The 22328-nt window shown below is 46.5% G+C and overlaps 1 protein-coding gene across 2 annotated transcripts in view; it reads left to right on the top strand.

Annotated features, from left to right (window-relative positions):
* SGO2 (shugoshin 2) overlaps positions 1-21526 on the top strand; it is a 181829-nt gene extending 160303 nt beyond the window's left edge. For both annotated transcript variants that reach the window (XM_029606378.1, XM_029606379.1), the window contains 2 exons: positions 7475-7604; positions 21118-21526. In XM_029606378.1, the coding sequence (XP_029462238.1) occupies positions 7475-7604; positions 21118-21232 (245 nt within the window). In that variant the 3' untranslated portion in view covers positions 21233-21526. The remainder of the gene's footprint in view (positions 1-7474; positions 7605-21117) is intronic.
* Positions 21527-22328: the final 802 nt, after the last annotated feature.

Raw genomic sequence — 22328 nt, forward strand, 5'->3', positions numbered from 1 at the left:
CATTTCATGTAGCTTATGGATAGAAACTGGAAAGGGGCTGTAACACACACACCTTAGCCTGTGGTTGTGATTCCAGGATTTGGGACTTAACTGAGGGTTGAGTGAGGATGCACATGTAAGGGAACTGTGACTTACAGGAGATGAGAGCAAAGGGGTACTGGGAGGGAGGAACAGGAAGAATGTCAGGGGTTACTCCTGGAGGGGAGAAAAGTGTTGGGGAGAGAGTGTGGGTTAGCAGGGAGGGGATGGGATTGAAAATATTAATATGCATTATTCTTTTCTCTTCCACATGAGTCAAAAGTTCCTAGGCATGGGCTCTAAAGTGACTGACTGACTTCAACTCAACCTGTTTCTAAACCAAAGGCTAGTGGTAAATAAGGAAAGAGGGCTTCCCAGTGGTGTGCTGCAGGGATCGGGCCTTGGTCTAATTCTGTTCATTTCCACAAACGATGTTGCGGGAGGCCTATTGGGAAAGACTTGCCTTTTTGCGATGATACCAAATTTTGCAACGGGGGAAGGTTTGGAAAACAAGAGGGATTTAGTGAAGCATGAGAAATTGTCTAGAATCTGGCAGCTAAGATTTAATGCTCAATGCAAGATCATGCATTTGGGTTTCAAAATTCTAAGGGAGCAGTACAGTACAGAAGCTGAAGTGCTCAAAACAGGAGCAGGATCTGGGGATAATCGTATCTGATGATTTTAAAGTGAACAAATGAGTAGACAAGGTGACAGCAAATGCAAGCACAATGCTTGGGTGCATAGGGGCAGGAAAAGGAGGTGTAGTCTTTGAGACTCATTTGGAGTACTGTGCAGAATCATTTAGAAGGATATAAACTGATCCAGGGAGGGGCTACAAAAATGATCAATAGTTTTCATAATAAAGCATTCGGGGACAGACTTAAAGATCTGAATATGTATCCACTGGAGAAAAAGAAAGAAGGGGGAGAGAATGCAGGCATTTAAATGTCTGAGGAATAAGTGCATGGGAATTGGGCCTCTTTCAATGGAAAGGAGTCATTTAGATTTTCTCTTAATATACCACCCTTTGTAGGATAAATCAGACTGGGATGAAGGTGAAAGGGGGTAGACTCAGAAGTAATCTAAGGTAATATTTCTTTACAGAAAGGGTGGGTGGACACATGGAACTGTCTCCCCTTGGAGGTAGTGGAGCTGAGGACAGTATCAGAATTTGAGAGCATGGGACAAGCACAAAATCTGAAGGAGAGGAAGGCACTATTAAAACTGAGCAAGAGATGTAAATGATCCATGTGTTCTGTTTTATGTATTATCCCAGGACAAGCAGGATGCTAGTCCTCACATATGGGTGACATCGGTAATGGAGCCCTATGTACGGAAAAACTTCTTTAAAAGTTTCCATGAAACTTTTGAATGGCACCGGAGTGCCTACTGAGCATGCCCAGCATGCCATGATATTCCCTGCCACAGGGGTCTCCCTTCAGTCGTCTTTTTTCCGCGAAGCCGTTAGCATCGCGGGTTTAATTGGAGTCCTGAGGTGATTTTCACCTATTTCAAATTTTCGGAAAAAATTACTTCCACCGCAGGGGTTTCCCACAGTATCACCAGCGGTAACTTTTTCCGTTGTCTGTTTCCGGCTGGGACCGATATTTTTTGGGTTTCGCCGTCGACGGCTGTCCGGCGCCATGGCCTCCGGCTTTAAAAAGTGCCCAAATTGTGTGAGGACAATGTCGATCACCGACCCTCACTTTGAATGTATTCTTTGCTTAGGCAAAGATCACAATATCCAAACATGTAAATCATGTGCGGAAATGACAGCTAAAGGTCGTCGTCTTCGGGCCGAAAAGATGGAGCAGTTATTCAATATTCAATTGCTTCCAAGGCCTTCGACCTCAGCGCAATCTTCTCCATCCGCTTCAGTCCGTCAACTAATGCTGAAGCAGAAACGTCCGGAGGCGGGAGATGCCTCAACGCCATCCCCTTCGGTTTCATCAAAAGCATCGACCTCGGGGAGCAAAAAGAAAAACACCGCCACCGGCATCGAAGACGCCAGGTAACGATGACCGAGGATCATCGTTACCTGGCGTTACCTCGCCTACAAAGAAACCCTGGACGGGGACTGAGGCTCCGAGGCCTAGTGATCCAGGGCGATCCCCACCGATATCGGTGCCGGGCTCCGTACCTCCTCAGGGCTCTGAGGAGGTATCGGCATCGCCAACACCGCCTCCCTCCATAGCTGCTCTGTTATCACCAGCTGTGAGAGTGGAACTTGACTCTTTTATTCGTCAAGCGGTGCAACAGGCTCTGCGCGATGCGATTCCGCCTCAGCCATCGACACCTCCATCGATGCCGATTCCATCACCGAGGGAGCCAGCACCATCGATGCCGCAGACACCGAGGACACGGGAACCGGTCCCGATGCCTACTCCGGTACATTCACTGGTGCCACAGGTACCTCCACCGGTACCTTCACCGGTGCCACCAGTACCTACACCGGTGCCCACACTGATACCACCGATGCCAGCACCGGTGCCCAAAGAAGATGTCTCCATGCTACATCCAGTTTTTACTAAACTGGACACACTCCTAGACATCCTCACTAATAAATTACCAGGGGAACCGATTCCAGGCTCATCTGGAGTGCCAAGACCCCCAAGGCCTCGTTCTCCTGTCTTACCACCACAACCTATGCAGCCAATCACTCACCACACACCACGTGAGATGCCTGTGGACACCAGTTCTGATTATTCTTCGGATGAAGAAATATTTTCAGAGCCTTCTCCGCCTGATGACCACAGGAAGTCACCTCCTGAGGACCTCTCCTTCACAAATTTTGTTAAAGAGATGGCTGACACCATCCCCTTTCCCATTCAAACAGAGGTGGATGCATGTCAAAAGACCTTGGAAGTCCTCCAGTTTGTGGACCCTCCCAAGGAAATGCTGGCAGTCCCTGTCCATGAAGTTTTCCAGGAGCTGCAATATAGGATTTGGGAGCATCCAGGATCGGTGTCGGCAGTAAACAAGAGAGCAGAGGCAACCTACCTAGTGCAACCTATCCCAGGGTTCCAGAAGACACAGTTGCCTCACCAGTCAGTGGTCGTCGAATCCGCCCAGAAGAAGGCGAAGCGGCAAAAGTCACACTCCTCTGTACCACCTGGGAAAGAGAGTAGGTTTCTGGACAACCTGGGAAGGAAAATCTTTCAAGGTTCAATGCTGGTTTCAAAGATATCATCCTATCAACTATATATGAACCAGTACCAAAGGAACCTTTGGAAGCAGGTTCAAGAACTCTCTCTCTCTCTTCCTGAACAATATCAGGAATCCTTACAGGACAACATTCATAAAGGCCTCGAATCAGGTAAACATGAGGTCCGAGCCACCTATGACTGTTTCAAGACTGCTGCACGACTATCAGCATCTGGTATTGCTGCAAGAAGGTGGGCATGGCTCAAGGCCTCTGATCTGCGCCCAGAGGTCCAAGAACATTTAGCAGATCTGCCTTGCTTGGGGGATAATCTTTTTGGAGAGAAGATAAAAGAAGCTGTGGCAACCCTGAAGGACCACACTGAAACATTAAAACAGTTATCTTCTCAACCACAAGAGCCTCAGCCTTCTACCAGGAAGTTTCCAAGGCGTGACACTCGACGGCCTTATCGCCCATGTCTATATTACCCCCCAGCAAGTAGGCCCAGAACTGGCCGGCCAACACAACGCCAGCAGCCTAGACAAAGGCCTGCAAGAGCTCAACCACCTCCACAAACTGCCACTACATCTGGTTTTTGAAAAGCCCCAGAGAGCAGCAGCCAGATCAACCCATTCCCAAATACACCAGTAGGAGGTCGAATACAATACTTCCACAGCAATTGGACCTCCATCACCACCGACCAGTGGGTATTATCCATCACAACTCACGGTTACAGATTGGATTTCCTTACTGTCCCAAAAGAAAACCCACCACTTCCATCTTGGACAGTAAATCAACATTCCATAATTCTTCAAACAGAATTATCCACCCTTCTGAGAGCCAGGGCCATAGAACCAGTTCCTGGACCTCAAAAGGGCAGAGGATTCTACTCCAGATATTTCCTCATTCCAAAGAAAACAGGAGGCCTTCGTCCCATTCTAGATCTCAGACAACTCAACAAATTTCTCAAAAAAGAAAAATTCAGAATGGTGTCCCTAGGCACCATTCTACCTCTTCTTCAAAGGGGAGATTGGCTCTGCTCTCTGGATCTTCAAGATGCATACGCTCACATCCCCATCTTTCCTCCTCATCGCCAATACCTACGCTTTCAGGTACTGGATCAGCACTTTCAATACAGAGTGCTGCCATTCGGCCTTGCATCAGCACCGCGAGTATTCACAAAGTGCATGGCTGCAGCAGTGGCACACCTCCACAAGCAAAGAGTGCACGTGTTCCCTTATCTGGACGATTGGCTCATCAAAAGTCAATCAAAAGAAGGAGCTCTCACTTCTCTCAAGCTCACCATCCAAGTGCTTCACTCCTTGGGATTTCTCATCAACTACCAGAAATCCCATCTGTCACCAACTCATCTTATACAGTTCATAGGTGCAGAACTGAACACTGCGATAGCAACAGCTTTTCTTCCAAGAGACCGTGCCCAAACACTTGTCCTCTTGACTCATACTCTGCGAAACCAACTTCAAGTAACAGCTCACCAGTGCCTCATTCTTCTAGGGCACATGGTTCCACAGTTCATGTAACTCCCATGGCCAGATTGACCATGCGACTACTGCAGTGGACACTCAAAGCACAGTGGATACAAGCCACTCAACCAATGTCCACTCCCATTCATATCACACCAGAGCTCAGATCTGCACTCATCTGGTGGACATCAATGAACAACCTGCTCAAAGGCCTACCTTTCCAGCAACCAGTTCCACAAGTGACTTTGACTACAGATGCATCCACCTTAGGGTGGGGAGCACACATTGGTCATCTAAAGACACAGGGCAAGTGGACACAGCTCGAAGCCTCTTTTCAAATAAACTTCCTGGAGCTTCGAGCTATACGCTATGCGCTACATGCGTTCAAGGACTGCCTATCACACAAGATTGTTCTGATCCAAACGGACAACACAGTAGCCATGTGGTACATCAACAAACAAGGCGGGACTGGTTCCTACCTCCTTTGTCAAGAAGCAGCACAGATTTGGGACTGGGCCCTGACACACTCAATTCTTCTACGGGCCACTTATCTAGCAGGCATCCACAACGTAGTAGCAGATCGCCTCAGTCGTCAGTTCCAACCGCACGAATGGTCCTTGGATCCAGCAATAGCATCCAAGATCTTCCAACGCTGGGGTCAACCGACGATAGATCTCTTTGCATCCCAGCTCAACTACAAAGTGAACAATTACTGTTCTCTACTCCACCAACAGAGCAGTCTACCAAGGGACGCATTTGCTCGCCATTGGAATTCAGGCCTGTTATACACGTATCCACCGATACCACTCATAACCAAAACGCTAGTGAAGCTACAACAGGACAAGGGGACCATGATACTCATAGCCCCATATTGGCCTCGACAAGTATGGTTCCCCACACTGCTAGATCTCTCAGTCAGGGATCCAATTCGCCTGGGAGTAGCTCCCAATCTCATAACTCAGGAACAGGGTCAGTTGCGCCATCCCAATCTTCAATCCCTGTCCCTGACAGCATGGATGTTGAAAGCTTGATTTTACAGCCTCTCAACCTTCATCCGCTATATCTCAAGTAGAAAGAATTATTCCTACAAATGGAAACGGTTTACTCTGTGGTGCACTCAGAAAGATTTAGATCCTTTCACTTGCCCCACTACCTCGCTTCTAGATTACCTTTACCATCTCTCAGACTCTGGTCTTAAGACGTCATCTGTAAGGGTACACTTAAATGCAATCTCAGCTTACCATAATAAGCTGGAAGATGCACCTATCTCCACACAGCCTCTCGTCAGTAAATTCATGAGAGGCCTAACTCACATTAAATCTCCAGTTCATTCCCCAAGCATACAATGGGACCTGAACGTAGTATTAACTAGACTTATGCGTTCTCCTTTTGAACCCATAAATACTTGTGACCTTAAATACCTTACTTGGAAAACGGTATTTCTCATAGCCATTACATCAGCCAGAAGGGTCAGTGAATTACAAGCACTAGTCACATACGAACCTTTTACAAAGTTCCTCCATGACAGGGTAGTCCTCCGGACACATCCAAAATTCCTTCCTAAGGTTGTCACGGAATTTCACTTGAACCAATCAATAGTTTTACCTACATTCTTTCCTAGGCCTCACTCTCACCAGGGAGAAAGAGCCTTACACACTTTGGACTGTAAGAGTGCGTTGTCCTTCTATTTAAACCGCACTACAGCCCAAAGAAAATCCAGTCAGCTATTTGTATCCTATGATCCAAACAAACCAGGTAAAGCAGTGGGTAAGCATACTCTGTCAAACTGGTTAGCAGATTGCATACAATTTTGTTATGGAAAAGCAGGCCTTACTCTTCAAGGGCGAGTAAAAGCACACTCAGTAAGAGCGATGTCAACTTCAGTAGCACACCTTCGCTCTGTACCTATTCTGGACATTTGCAAAGCAGCAACATGGAGTTCTCTTCATACCTTTGCAGCTCACTACTGTTTAGACAAAGAAGGAAGACAAGATTCAGCCTATGGACAATCCGTCTTAAAGAACTTGTTTCCAGTGCAATCCCAACTCCTTTTACATCCAACCTGCTGTGATTTCGGCTGATTCATTTCAACAACAATACTTCACTGTTACTCACCTCAAAATGACTCAGCCTCTAGCTTGCTAATCACCCATATGTGAGGACTAGCATCCTGCTTGTCCTGGGATAATGCAAAATTGCTTACCTTGTAATAGGTGTTATCCCAGGACAGCAGGATGTAGTCCGCACGAAACCCACCCGCCACCCCGCGGAGTTGGGTCCGATACGTTTTATTATTTTATTTTTGGCTAACGCTTATTGCTAAAAAACAAGACTGAAGGGAGACCCCTGTGGCAGGGAATATCATGGCATGCTGGGCATGCTCAGTAGGCACTCCGGTGCCATTCAAAAGTTTCATGGAAACTTTTAAAGAAATTTTTCCGTACATAGGGCTCCATTACCGATGTCACCCATATGTGAGGACTACATCCTGCTGTCCTAGGATAACACCTATTACAAGGTAAGCAATTTTGCTTTTCTGTCATATTATATTCAAATACTTAGATAAAATGTTCTCGTACATAAATCACTTTGGATGCACAGTTATACTGCTGTACCTGAAAATGATCTAGCATTTACAGACCAATTGATGAGTAGAAGTTTCCCCAAATTGTATTCAATTTTTATGCCTGGTTAGTGTCTGCTGTATATCATGGTAATACGGATGTGTGAACCAATTGGATTAAATGAACATTTTTAACCCATTTTTATAATTCATTTTATAAAAAGTAAGGTTTCATTAATTTTTCATTTTGCCTGTACACGTTTTCAGTAAACAAAGCACTACAAGATTTGACGAACATGAATTTCCTTGAAACCCAGATAAAGTTGGAGGATGAACGTACACAAAGAGGAAGGAGACAGCGTGCCCCTGTCAGCTACAAAGAGCCACCATTAAACGGGTTGGTATTTGTGTAAAATGGATATTCTTTTGAGAGTTGCTCTTGTGAACATTAACAATCTATCTAGCTAACTTCCAGTAATCTTTTTTTTTTTTTTCTCAATTTAAACATTTTGCAATCATACATGTTTATATGTCAACAATTGTAGTTAATGCCACAACAGACATGTACATTCTGAACTGTAGATAGTCAACATTTGGTATCAAATAATAGTCAGTGTGCTACATTTGCAGGCTTGATAACTTAACTTCAAGTCTTCGGGCCTACTTCTAGTCCCCCCATCTCTTAAGCATTCCAGGATTTATAGTCCTGCATTTTGCACTGATAAAAAATAAAGCAGGATATTAGAGGATTTAAAAACTTGTACTGGCTTGAACTTCAATTGTCCTGACTTCTTCCATGTTTCCTATTACTTTAAAGATATTACATATTCTTCCTGCTAAGCATCAGTTCAGGGGTGTAGTGTGCTGGCCTCCGAGTTAATGACAATATGAAACTCCTCCACACAGAAGTTTAACTCAGTGTATACCATTGAAATCAGTGGTGCTGCAGTGGATTAACACTGCAACCTGTAGTAAAACTGCAGGACTGGCATGGGCTTCTGGACCTCTGTCTAGAGATCAGGACTGTAGAGAGTCAGAAGATGTTTGGTTTTCTTTATTGTATGCAACTGTGGAACACCACCTGTAACTGACAATATCTGTATGTTTTTCATCTGTACATATGCGGAAACTTAAAACACATGGCTTTTCAAGCATGCACAGATGAAAAATGACAGAATAGCAGGATCTGCCAGTGGCTAAAGGAGTAAGGCTAGACGAGTTTCTGGACCGTGCCTGCCAAAGCAGAAAGGGAGGAGTTGGTGTCCGTGGCTCAGGGCTGTTGGAAGGGGTTGGGAAGCAGGTGCTCGCTTTGGGTGACAATCTGGGGGGAGTGGTAGTGTACCATACTGCTATCATCATTACAGTGGTAGAAGGTAGCTCCCATAAGGCTGCTCTTTTGCAACCTTGTCATCAGAGGGGACTCTTACCCCCCTTCCTGATTGCCTGGGGGTGCCATTTATCCCAGCAACGAACCTCTTGGGGCTGGCTGAGCTCTGCAGGCCCCATCTGCCATACACAATTGGCCCAGCATCTCAAAACTGGTGAATGTCTTCACCTCTTTAATGGCCAGTAACAAGTAGAGTACCTTCCAGCCTTTTCTGTTTAGGATGTTGGATTTATTCTCACAGGGGGAATTTCCACCCTTTTCCATGCCACTGGAAATCTTATCTGTACTTCCAGCTGAGGAGGTCACCCATTCCAGTCAGGCAAATCATGCCTCTCTGCTAGCCAATATTCAGATGAAACACAGGGTATGGCTAACTCTGACCTTCCCCAGGAGTTTCCCATCTGATATAACGGAGGTATCCGCTATCTTCATTGGGGTCATGGATAGTGTCCCTCTGCCTTTTGGCTTGGAGGAGTCTGAGGATTCCCTCTGACCCCTTACTTATTCTGCCTGAGCATTCATTTCCACCAGAAGATCTTACTCCATATTTCTTGACAATCAGAGGGACAGACAGCCATGCTTAGAGATCTTCAGCCCTTTTCAGATTCTTGAAAACCCATGTGAGCCAGCAGCGATTCCAGTACATTGGATTCTGCAGGACCTGAAACAAGAATGTGGGTCAATCTTGCCTCCAGTTAATCAGTAACCAGGATGCTTGAAATGAAGTACAGGGTTAAGCAGGCTTCCAGTTTGGGTACTTGGAGCTGCCTCACCAGTGGTGAAATTGGCTCTAAAGCAGGCCAAGAAGACTTGCATTTTCTCAATTGCACCCTGAAGTAAGGATTCTAGGTTTCTGGATAACTTTTGGAAGAAAGACCCTCCCCCCCCCCCCCCTCGGTCTCTAAAAGCTCAATGCTGAATACCTGCATTATGCCACATCAACTTTACATAGTTCAATATGTCTGCATTGACAAGTTGATGCCCCTTGTAGAATCCCTGAACAAGGGAGCAGGAGGTTATTGGACTCTCTTGGATGCTGAAGAGTGCAAGAAACACCTTAGCTAATCAGTGTAAGTTTTTCAAAAGGGTGGCTAGTCCTCTGCAGTGGCTATTGGGACTCGCCAGATGGTCTGGCTTAAGAGCAAGCGGCCTGGAGGAAGATGTCCATGTTAACTTGGTTGGTCCCCTGTACTAGTGACAACCTTTTCTGGGACAAAGTCAGAGAAACAATTGCCCAAATTAAGGAGCAACATGCGGCCACTCAGTCTCTATCCTAAGGGGAAGGGGCACCGACCAAACTTCTGGCCCCAGGCAACTATACTTTTCTTATAAGCAGGTCTTCTTTCAAAGATGCCCCTTCTGCTAATTTCAGTATTATCAAGCTCCACCTTTGATGCTGCAGCAGCAGCTTCCAGCTAAGTTATGTCCACATGAGAGATGGCAACCTAAGACTCTGCAGCAGTCTCAACCAAAACCAGGGCCTAGTCCTTGATGAACCTCCTTGCCCTTACCTTGGCTCATTTGGGAGGGTGAAGGATCCAGTTGTTCCTTGCAAAGTAGAGGAAGATCAACAAGGAATATTGGGTTCTTAGAACTGTGGTATCTAATTACTATTTGCACTTCTCCCGACTTCAGCAACGTTTAGTTTTTGATCCGGGTGAGTCTCACTCACTCCAACTTCAACTCGATGTGGAGTTTCTTCTCAGTGAGCGGGTGATAGAACTGGCTAGGGGATTTCCTTGTGAGAAGCATCAACCTAAGATGCTGCAGCAGTGGATGTGAAGTCTCTTCTCAGTCAGTAGGCGATAGAACCTGTCCCTCCCAAGGAACATGTCAAGTGATTCTGTTCCTGGTATTTCCTGATCACCAGGAAATTAGGAGGATTGAGACCAATCCTGGATTATCAAAGACTGAACAAGGATTGTTAGGGGAGAAGTTCAAAATGAACAATCTCCACATCATCTTCCCTTTCATCCAAGTGGGATTTAAAGAATGCATATGATCACATCCCCACACACCCTACACACTAGAAATACCTCAGGTTTACGTGGGCGAGATTCACTACCAGTACAAAGTTCTTCCCTTTGATCTTGCTGTGGCCCTAAGGGTCTTTATGAAATGCTTTGTGATGGTGGTGACAATTTCATCACTAGGGGGATTTGTGTCTTGCCATATCTAGACAACTGGCTGCTGATGAGACCTTCTCAAGCCATAAATGTTAAGACTCTTTTGAAGATGAAGAAGCTCCTACAATCCCTAGGCTTCATGGTCAATTTCACCAAGTCTGACCTTATTTTCACGCAGAAAATTAAGTTCATCTGGACTTGGATATGTTTGCTGGAAGAGTGCATGTTCCTCTCAATGGAAAGGGCTCTCTGTCTTTAGGCATTGGTCCAGAACCTACTACAGCAAGATCAACTTCTGGCCCGAGCGATCCTAATTGTCCTCTGCCACATGGCAGCAGTGGTACATGCAGTTTCCCTCACTCTTCCCATACTCTTCAATGGGGCCTCCATTCTCAGTGGAATCAACTGAGTCAACCACTATCACAAAACAACTCCAGAAATGAAATCATCCCTTGACTGGTGGCTGAACCTGGTAGTTCTGGAGGTGGGCTCATTTCTTCGAGCTCTATGACATGATTCTGGTTGTGGATGTATCCACCACCTTGGGGGTGCATACAGTTCCTCCAGAACTCAAGTAACGTGGTCAGCAACTGAAAGTCTCTTCCAAATCAGTCTCTTTTGGAATTGCAAACTATCCAGCATGCATTAAGGGTGTTAACTCATCTGCTTCAGGGAAAGAAATTCTAATCCAAACAGATATTAAAGTTGCAATGTTCTACATGAAGAAACAATGGGTACAGTCTTCTTGAATCCCTGTCATGCTCAAAGAATGTGGGAATGGCTTTAAGCAGCCTATCTTTCCGAAATCTCCAATAAATTGGTAGATTACCTCAGCAGGGTCTTCTGACCACACAAGTGATCCCTGGACCAAGGAGTGGCAAATGAGTTGTTAGACTTTTGGGATTACCAGTCAATCAATTAGTTCACATCAGAAGGCAAATTCAGGTTTGCTCTGGATACTGTGCTGCAATGGAATGCATATCTGCTGAATGCATTTCCCCAACTTCTACTAGTGGGGAGGACGGAGAAGGTGCATATTCTCATTGTCCTGGCTTGTCCCCTATCTCTTCAGATTGTCAGTCTACCCTCCAATTCCTCTTGGAGCCAGTCCAGTACTGCTAACACAGGAAAGTCACCAGGGCTTAGTCTGTAGACCAAAAAGTCATGGAAGTATAACTGTGGAGGGGGGGGGGGGGGGGTGAGATGGGTTGAGACAGGGCCAGATTTAACCTGTATAAAGGTGTTGGGACCGAGACCAGGTGTGAACTCTTACTTACATACACACACATACCCACATCAAAGCCATGTGGCTTCCCTTGTCTCAGGGTAAGTAGCTCTGCTTCCTCCAAGGGCCAGGGGAACCACAAGTGATCTATGCAATTACTGGGTCTGTTTTGTTTCCTCAGGGGAGCCAGAACTGATATATACTGCCAACTCTACTCCGCTTTCTTGGGTCCCAGATAAAACATGGCAGAACACCTTTCTGGATTGTTCTGCCAGAAATTAAATCCTCTGTAATAGACACAAAGGTTGAATTAGCATAAATAAGTTTGAACGTTGTGAGCAGTAGTGCCGTTCAGCAAGATGAGGGTTGAAGCCTTAACAATTGGCATTACTGCTCACAACGTTCAAACTTGTGCTAATTCAAATCTTTTGTTCTTTGTTCTGCAGTGTCTGTTTCAATATTGCCCCTGCGATACAGAAGTGAAGGGGAGGAAGGAATTGATTAGAGAGCAGAGTGGCTGTCCTTTGTGTGTTTCAGGCTCAACTCTTCTTCCCTGCAGGCTGCCTGGAGGGTAAGGGTTGCAGCAGAACACCCCTGCTGCTCTACCTCTTAAGCCTGAAAAGAAATTCCGGAACTATTGTACCCCATTCCCCAACAAATGAAGCCCTGAAGGTCACCTATGTCATACAAACCTTCCATCCCTCAGCTTGATGGAATGGATGTTAAACACTCAATAGTTTCTTCACTGGTGCTTTCCAAAGAAGTGTATTGTGATTTTGGCCAGGAAACAATCCACCAAAATGATTCAGTTTTAAATGGAAATGTCTGCTTAGGGTCCAGAGAACCTGCTTGGCACCAATTCACCTATGATCTCAAGGATCTACTTCAGTACTTGTTCTCTCTCTTTTCATTGGGTCTCAGCACATCTTCTGTAAAAGTGCATCTGAATGCCATAGCTGTGTCTCACTCTCCGGTAGAGGATAACATTATCTCCCTTCATCCTTTAGTGTCCAAGTTCATGAAGGATTTGTGGTATAGGAAGTCTCCCATTTCAAAACCTCCTGTGCCATGGGATCTCACTGTTGTCTTAACACAACTAATGAAGCCTCCCTACAAGCTGCTTAAGTGGGCCTCATTGAAGTTTTATATGGAAGGTGATGATTTTAATTACCATCACTTCAGTCAGGAGCCTGCAAACGTCAAGTTGGAAATGGACTTGCCTTGCCGAAGTTGTTACTGCTCTGGTCTGGAACTTGCTCCGTCTACCATGGCTTCCTCCATTTCTCCCAAAGGTTCAGATCGATGCTAATTTATCAGAAATACAAAGTGCCACAAATAATGTCTTTCAGTTTCCTCCGCATTGCTAGGTCCATTGCACTGATGTTGCTTCTTGCTAGATTCAGTTTGAATTCAGCAGCTTTGTGGGGGAGGGGGATGTGTGTGGTCAATTAAATACCATTTGAAAAATAGGTCTAAATAGTACTTTGAAATGTAAATATAGTATATACTGTGAATTTTGAATTTTTGTGGCCCTAGGGCAGAGATGGCTAACTCTGGTCCTTGAAAGCCATGAACAGACCAGGTTTTCAGGATATCTGCAATGAATATGAATGAGAGAGATTTGCATGCACTGCCTCTATTGTATGCAAATCCGTGTCATGTATATTCATTGTAGATATCCTGAAAACTTGGTCTATTTGTGGCTCTTGAGGACTGGAGTTGGCCACCCCTGCCCTAGAGATATAGAAGACATTTCAAACTCAAGTCGTCATTAGCTTTTACAATGGAATCTGAATAATCTGCTTTTGGTGGCACCGGATTAGCCCAGGAGGCCGTGGTATGCAGATTTGCGAAGGCTACTGGTGGACTCTATCCAATTATTGGTTCACAGTGTTCTGCTATGGCATGGGCCTATGTTTCACAAAGATTCTACTAGATTTTGTCTCTTGGTATGGCCTTGAGAGGGCTAAGTTGCTGAAGCATGGATATTTCACTGCAATGATTGCCAAATTGCTACGAGCAAGAGAGTTCTCCACTTCCTTAGGCTATGTGTGGGTTGATCAGTGTTTGAGGCTTGGTATGAGGATTGAGGGGTTCATCCTCGTTTGGTTAAGATAAAGCTCATTTTGGATTTTTTTGCAGGATGGATTGAGTAAAGGATTGGCCCTTAATTCATTGAAGGCAGAGTTGGCGGCTCTTGCCTGTTTCAAGGTCAAGTGAAAAGGAGGGGTGAAGCATCTTGGTCCTCCCCTGCGGTTGCTGATGCCCTTCTGGAGCCTTACTCTGGATTTTGGATTTTGTGGCAGGTTCCTCTTTTTGACCGCCTTGTAGCTTTCCTTGGGGTTACTTATCTTGAAAACTGTATTTTTTGTGGTAATTGTTCTGCACGTACAGGGGCGGATTTTAAAAGGCGCGCGAATAGCCTACTTTTGTTTGCGCTCCAGGCGCAAACAAAAGTACGCTGGATTTTAGTAGATACGCGCGGAGCCGCGCGTATCTGCTAAAATCCTGGATCGGCGCGCGCAAGGCTATGGATTTTGTATAGCCGGCGCGCGCCGAGCCGCGCAGCCTACCCTCGTTCCCTCCAAGGCCGCTCCGAAATCGGAGCGGCCTCGGAGGGAACTTTCCTTTGCCCTCCCCTCACCTTCCCCTACCTAACCCACCCGCCCGGCCCTGTCTAAACCCCCCCCTTACCTTTGTCGGGGGATTTACGCCTCCCTCCGGGAGGCGTAAATCCCCGCGCGCCAGCGGGCCTCCTGCGCGCCGGGCCGCGACCTGGGGGCGGGTACGGAGGGCGCGGCCACGCCCCCAGACCGCCCCGGGCCATAGCCACGCCCCCGTACCCGCCCCCAAAACGCTGCCGACACGCCCCCGAAACGCTGCGACGACCGGGCCCGCCCCCGACACGCCCCCCTCGGAGAACCCCGGGACTTACGCGAGTCCCAAGGCTCTGCGCGCGCCGGGAGGCCTATGTAAAATAGGCTTCCCGGCGCGCAGGGCCCTGCTCGCGTAAATCCGCCCGGTTTTGGGCGGATTTACGTGAGCAGGGCTCTGAAAATCCACCCCACAGTCTCAGAATTGCAGGCCTTGTCTTGCCAGGAACCGTTTCTGCGAGTGACTCTGGGAGCGATATAGATGAATGCTGTTCTGTCCTTTTTTGCCAAAGGTTATCTCTGATTTTCATTTGAACCAATTTCCTTCCCGACTCTGGACAGGGAGAGAGATGTGGATGAATATTGCCTGTTACGGTCCTTAGATGTCAAGAGGCATATCTTGAGGTATTTAGAGGTTTCTGAAACTCTCAGAAAGACACACTGTTTATTCTCCATGGAGGGAGTAAACAGGGTGAGCCGGTGTTGCAGGCTACAATATCCCACTGGATTAAAGAGGCAGTCACGGCTGGATATGTGGATGCTGAACAGTCGTTGCCAAGTCACATTAGGGCTTATTCCACTAGGACTCAGGCAGTGTCATTGGGCAGAGATTAGATTGCTGTCTCCCATTGAGATTTGCTAAGCTGTGACCTGGTCCTCCTTACCTTTTTCCAGGCATTACTGCCTGGATGTGCAGTCCTGGGGGACACAGCCTTCGCACGTGCGGTATTGATCGGACTGCTGGCAGCCTCCCGTCCTGTTCAGGAGTAGCTTTGGAACATCCCACTGGTGTTGGATCCACCTATCTGAATACTAACAGGCCGATACAGTAAAACTCGCGGGAGAGCCGGCGCTCCAAGGCGAGCGCCCGCTCTCCCAACGCACGCCCAGGCCACTTTTCTGGGCGTGCGATCAAGTATTTAAATGAGGGCCCGCTGTAAAAGAAGGTGCTAGGGACACTAGTGCGACCCTAGCGCCTCCTTTTTGATAGAAACTGCGGCTGTCAGTGGGTTTGACAGCCGACGCTCAATTTTACCGGCGACTGTTCTCAAACCCGCTGACAGCCATGGGTTTGGATTTGGGGCCTCCGACTTAATCTCGCTATGATATTAAGTTGGAAGGTGTACAGAAAAGCAGTTGTTTCTGCTTTTCTGTACATTTTTCTGGTGCCGGCAGAAAATAACGCCTGCCTTTAGGCAGGCGTTATTTTCTGAAAGTAAAATGTGCGGGACACCGCTGCTGCCCGACCGGCGTCGACTATTCCAAGGGTGTCTATTGCCTCCTTGCCTGCTCAAGAAAAGGACCGAGGAAACCTTTGTAAAAAACATTGACATCGTCATCGTAGGGCAAGCCCTAGTCATCGACGTCTACGGAGCCACTGACAAAGAAGTCCTGTCCAGAAAAGGCCCCATCCTCTTCTGTGACCGGGTCACCGAGGCGTTCCCCCACCTTCAGTGGTGCCAGGGATCCGCGATTCCACCTTCACCGGTGGACCCTCCGGCTACACCAGTGCTGCCTCCTACTCCAGAGTCGGGGGTACTTGCCCCAAGTCTCCGAGAGGAATTGGATCAGATGATCCAAGAGGCCATCGGAAAAGCACTTCAGGGCTTCCAACCTCCATCGACACCGGTTCCCAAACCAGTCTCCCGTAGCGCTTGCACCGCCACTGGGTAGACTGGATGTGTTGATCGGAGCCCTTCCACCATTGGAACCGAGAGCACCAGTGGATCCAGTACCTTCTACTCCGATTCCATTATCATCGGATGAAGAGGAAACACAGATACCCATTCCACAGTCTGGGATCTTACCACTGACTCATCCATCGATGTCACCGATGCTGTCGGTGCCTCCATCGATGCAGTCTGTTCCACTTCCGATGCCATCTATGCCTAGGCCTGGTCCTTCGGGATTAACACCATTCCTCCCTTCTGGAGATTCTATGGGAGCTGGTGACCAGCCCTATGATCCTTGGACTGATGATACTTCTCAGGATACCGATGATCCGCCTTCAGAGCCCTCTCCTCCAGATGGAAGACTACGTTCTCCACCAGAAGATCTGTCTTTTATTAATTTCATCAAGGGAAATGTCTGAAACCATTCCCTTTCAACTTCAGACAGAAGAGGACTCTAGGCACAAGATGCTGGAAGTACTCCAGTTTCTTGATGCTCCTAAGGAGATAATGTCTATACCTATTCATGAAATCCTGATTGACCTCCTCAAGAGAAACTGGGAACACCCAGGTTCAGTCCCACCTGTCAGTCGTAAGGCAGATGCAACTTAACTCGTACAGTCAGCTCCAGGATTTCAAAAGTCTTAGCTGGATCATCACTCTGTGGTTGTTGAATCAGCTCAGAAAAAGACAAGACGTTCAAAACCTCATTCCTCCATACCTCCAGGGAAGAAACAAAAGTCCCTGGATGCTTTTGGTAGATGTGTCTTCCATGGCTCAATGCTCATATCTCGCATTGCCTCTTACCAGTTATACATGACACAGTATAACAGAGACCTTTTTAAGAAGATCCAGGATTTTTCTGAAACTTTACCAGAGCAACTCCAAAGTCAGCTTTATGCTCTGGCTCAAAAAGGTCTGGATGCTGGCAAATACAAGGTACGCGCTGCATGTGACATTTTTGACACTGCCTCTAGAGTGTCTGCAGTGGGTATTAGTGCAAGGAGATGGGCCTGGCTCAAATCCTCAGACTTAAGACCAGAAGTGCAAGACAAGTTAACTGATCTACCTTGTGTAGGCGATAATCTCTTTGGTGAAAAAATCCGAGAGACTGTGACGCAGCTGAAGGACCATCATGAAACGCTGCGTCAGCTTTCTTCTGTGCCATCTGAGTTTCCATCCGCCCCAAAGAGAACTTTCAGGCGTGACTCTAAGAGGCCATCCTACAAGCCAAGAAAATTCTATCCTCTGACTTCTAGATGTCATCCTTCCAGACATTACCAAAAAGATCAGTCTAAACAGTCTCTGCTTCAAAAGTCTCAGCCAGCCTCTCAGTCTGAGCTAGCATCAAGTTTTTGATTCCTTCCTAGAGAGTGTAAGCCAAACTCCTCTTCCATCCATACCGGTCGGCTCTGCCACTTCAACAACATTTGGCATACAGTCACCACAGACCAGTGGGTGCTTGTGGTAGTCACTCAGGGTTACCATCTAAATTTCCTGTCTGTTCCACTGGATTCCCCACCTCGGCTGACGTGGGGGACTTCAGACCACTCTCTCTTGCTCGAACAGGAGGTCTCAAACCTCCTCAAAATCCGAGCAATAGAACCAGTGCCCCCCTCCCAACAGGTATTTTCTGATACCAAAAAAGTCAGGTGGTGTAAGTCCGATACTGGACCTTCGCGCCCTAAACAAATGTTTACAGAAAGAAAAATTCAGAATGGTAACCTTGGGCTCTCTACTTCCTCTTCTACAAAGAGGAGATTGGCTATGCTCTCTAGATCTTCAAGACGCTTACACACACATCTCCATAACTCCTTCTCATCGCAAATTCCTGCGATTCCTTGTCGGCCCTCGTCACTTACAGTACAGTATACTACCATTCAGCCTAGCGTCCGCTCCACGCGTATTCACCAAGTGCCTGGTGGTGGTAGCAGCCTTTCTCAGGAATCAGGGAGTGCATGCCTACCCTTATCTCGACAATTGGTTGATAAGGGCTCCGACTCAGCAGGATGCATTAACCTCCCTGCGTCTCACTATTAACACCCTGATCTCCTTAGGGTTTCTAATCAACTATCCCAAATCCAAGATAGTTCCATCCCAAACCCTATCCTTTATAGGGGCCGACCTAAACACACTACAGGCGAAAGCCTTCCTCCCCCAGGATAGCGCTTTCACCATAACATCTCTGGCACATCACATGCAAACTCGAGCATCTTCAACTGCTAGTCATTTCCTCACACTGCTGGGTTATATGGTGTCCTCAGTGCATGTCACTCCAGTGGCTCGCCTTGCCATGAGGGTCATGCAGTGAACCCTAAAATCCCAGTGGATTCAAGCTTGTCAGCCAATGTCCAGCATTGTCCAGGTTACCAAACAGCTCCATCTGTCCCTAGCTTGGTGGATGCACTACTCCAATCTCATTCAAGGCCTTCCATTTCAGTCTCCAGAACCTCAAATTGTCTTAACAGACGCATCCAACCTAGGGTGGGGTGCACATGTGGACGACCTGCAGACTCAAAGAACCTGGTCTCCAGAGGAAGCCAGACACCAGTTAAATTTCCTCAAGCTATGGGCGATCAGATATGCCCTCAAGGCCATTCATGACTGCCTATCAAATAAAAAGCCATCCTGATTCAAACCGAAAATCAGGTTGCGATGTGGTACAGATATGGGCATGGGCCCTTTCCCGCTCGATGTGCCTCAAAGCAACCTACTTGCCGGGAGTGGACATTCTCTTGGCAGACAACTTTCCATCCGCACGAGTGGTCTCTCAACCCCACAGTAGCAGACTTGATATTCCAACGTTGGGGCTACCCTCGCATAGACCTCTTTGCGTCTGTCCACAACCACAAAGTAGACAACATCTGCTCTCTCATTCGCAGTCACCACTCACAACCAAGAGATGCCTTTGCCCTTTCCAGGGCCCAGCAGTCTGCTTTATGCATACCCTCCACTTCCTCTCATCTCAAAGACTCTCGTGAAGCTATGGAAGGACAAGGGCTTAATGATTCTGATAGCTTCCCACTAGCCACGCCAGGTGTGGTTTCCAATCCTCCAGGACCTATCAATACGCCATCACATTCCCCTGGGGAAGGATCCCCTTCTGATAACTCAGAACGATGGGTACCTGCGCCACTCCAACCTTCAGGCACTGTCTCTGATGGCCTGGAAGCTGAAAGTTTAATACTCCAACCTCTTAACCTTTCAGAGTCTGTATCCCAAGTCCTGATGGCTTCACGAAAGCCCTCAACGAGAAGGTCTTATCACTAAATGGAAGAGGTTTACGGTCTGGTGCACTTCAATGTTCATAGACCCCTTCACTTGTTCCACTGCGAGGTTCCTAGACTATCTCTGGCACCTGTCAGTTAGGCCTGAAAACGTCCTCTATCAGGGTGCATGTCAGTGCAGTGTCTGCGTACCATAAGGGTATAGGAAATGTCTCTATTTCGACATAACCCTTAGTATCATGCTTCATGAGAGGCTTGCTCCATTTAAAACCTCCACTGTGCTCTCCGGCCCCTGCTTTGGGATCTTAACGTAGTGTTGGGACGGCTTATGCAACCTCAGTTTGAGCCTCTCCACTCCTGTGATCTCCGTTAACTCACCTGGAAGGTAGTTTTTCTTCTCGTGATCACATCCGCTCGCAGAGATAATGAATTACAGGCATTAGTTACCTATCCGCCTTACACTAAAATTCTGCATGACAGGGTGGTGCTCCGCACCCACCCTAAATTTTTACCAAAGGTAGAATCTGAATTTCACATTAATCAATCTATCATCCTACCTACATTTTTTCCCAGGCTCCATTCCAATCCAGGAGAACAGGCTCTGCATTCCTTAAACTGCAAATGTGTTCTAGTCTTCTATCTAGACCGCACGTCAGCCCACAGGAAATCCACTCAATTGTTTCGTTTGATACCATCAAACTTGGAAATCCCGTGAGAAAGCAGACCCTCTCCTGGCTGGTGGACTGTATCTTTTTGCTACCAGCAAGCAGTCATTCACTCCAAAACCGTGTGAAAGCGCACACTATAAGGGCCATGGCGACATCAGTAGCGCACCTTCGTTCGGTGCCGCTTCCTGACATATGCAAGGCTGCTACCTGGAGTTCTCGCCATACATTCGCAGCCCATTATTGCTTAGATAAGGCTGGCAGACAAGATTCCATCTTTGGCCAGTTTGTTCTACGCAACTTATTTCAATTTGTCTTACCAACAGATTTAGCCACTTAAGTTATGTGGTTAAGTCCGCCACTCCTTGGAAAGCCTCTTGTCTGCCCATGGAATGCTGCCTTCTTATCCCACTACAATTTAGACAGATAAGGGCTAAATATAGCCGGGAAGCTATTTATTTAGATGGATAACTATTATTATATTATCCATCTAAATGGCTTTTGAATATGGATCTCAACAAATCCTCTTTGGATTTGCCAAGTGTATTGCCACTATGCCACTGACAAGGAATGTGCAAGGGTTGGTCTCATTTTATTGTGTTCATATATAGTTTTGATTCAAATATGGTTCCATTCCATTGTTGTTTTGATGTGACCTTTTGGTAGTTTGATATTACATTCTGAAAAAATGTAACTAATTGCTGTTAATTTTATCACTCTCTTTTTCTGTTCCACAGAAAGTTGCGACGTGGAGACAAATTCACAAACACTGAATTCCTGCGTTCACCAATTTTTAAAGAAAAATGTAAAGGGAGAGTTAGGAAAAAGGCCAAAGCGGAAGAAGACCTTTAATTGTTTTAATGCTCAAAAGCATCCTATAGATGAACCCAGCTATAGAATGAGCAGTGTTATTGTACTTGGGCAGTGGTCTCCATTGCTCTTAACAGGCTTGAAGGTAAGGGTTCGAACATTAGGGCACAGCTAATGTTATGCTACATAACTGAAGGAGTTTGGCTCAAATGTTTTAATTCGGGACTATTTTTTGTTTTCAGTTTATTTTATACAATATTATACAATATTAACATTTACTGACGATTAGAGTATGCATTACAATTTTCTTTTATTAAATTACAAGCTGTTCTCAAATAAAATGTTGTGTTTGTTTTACTTTTTACATGTACTGTTTCAAGAATGTATGAATTGTCTAGAAAAATGAGGCATGTATACAAACTTGCAGATGAGTTGTCTCAGGGTTGTGCTAATGCTGGCACACATTAGATGTTTAACGTTAATTCAGGTGCTAACCTCCTATTTATTTCTTTGGAGATCAAGAACTGAGAAGCAGCAATCTAATCTTCCTGTTACTCCCATAAACTTACTTCCTTGTCATCCTGCTACATCACTCCAAACAAGTGGGTTATTCCCCCCCTGCCAGCAGATGGAGGCAGAGAACACAGCCTTTTTCTGGGACATCACTACTACATAAATGTGGTGCAACCCAGAAAGAGCCATTCATCTTCATCCAGTCAGACCAGTCCAAACAAATGGGTTATGCTCACTTACCAGTAGATGGAGACAGATCAACAGGTTTACTGATGTCCTCCCTTAAATGCATCCACACTGTGGACTCTTTTTTCCAAGGCTGAAAAGAGAAAGTTTGGAGGACTCCTGATGTGAAAGACTAGCTCTCACTCCATGGGGGTATAAAAAAATAAAGCAAATAATCTCCTGAGAAAAAACCTTGGACTTTCTCCCTCTGAGCAAGCCAGGACCAGGGGACTTTCAGATGGTCTGGTTTGGGATTTCTTTTTCTTCCAGCAGATAATAGGATGTACTGGTGGTGCAGCATAATTTGTTCTCACTGGGTCTATCATCCCTGTGGGGACTTCTTAATACAAGAAGTCTTCCTTTCCTGGTGGCATAGGGCTAGGTACCTGGTTCTTCAGGT

The sequence above is a fragment of the Rhinatrema bivittatum genome, chromosome 6, assembly GCF_901001135.1.
Source record: "Rhinatrema bivittatum chromosome 6, aRhiBiv1.1, whole genome shotgun sequence".
NCBI lineage: Eukaryota > Metazoa > Chordata > Amphibia > Gymnophiona > Rhinatrematidae > Rhinatrema > Rhinatrema bivittatum.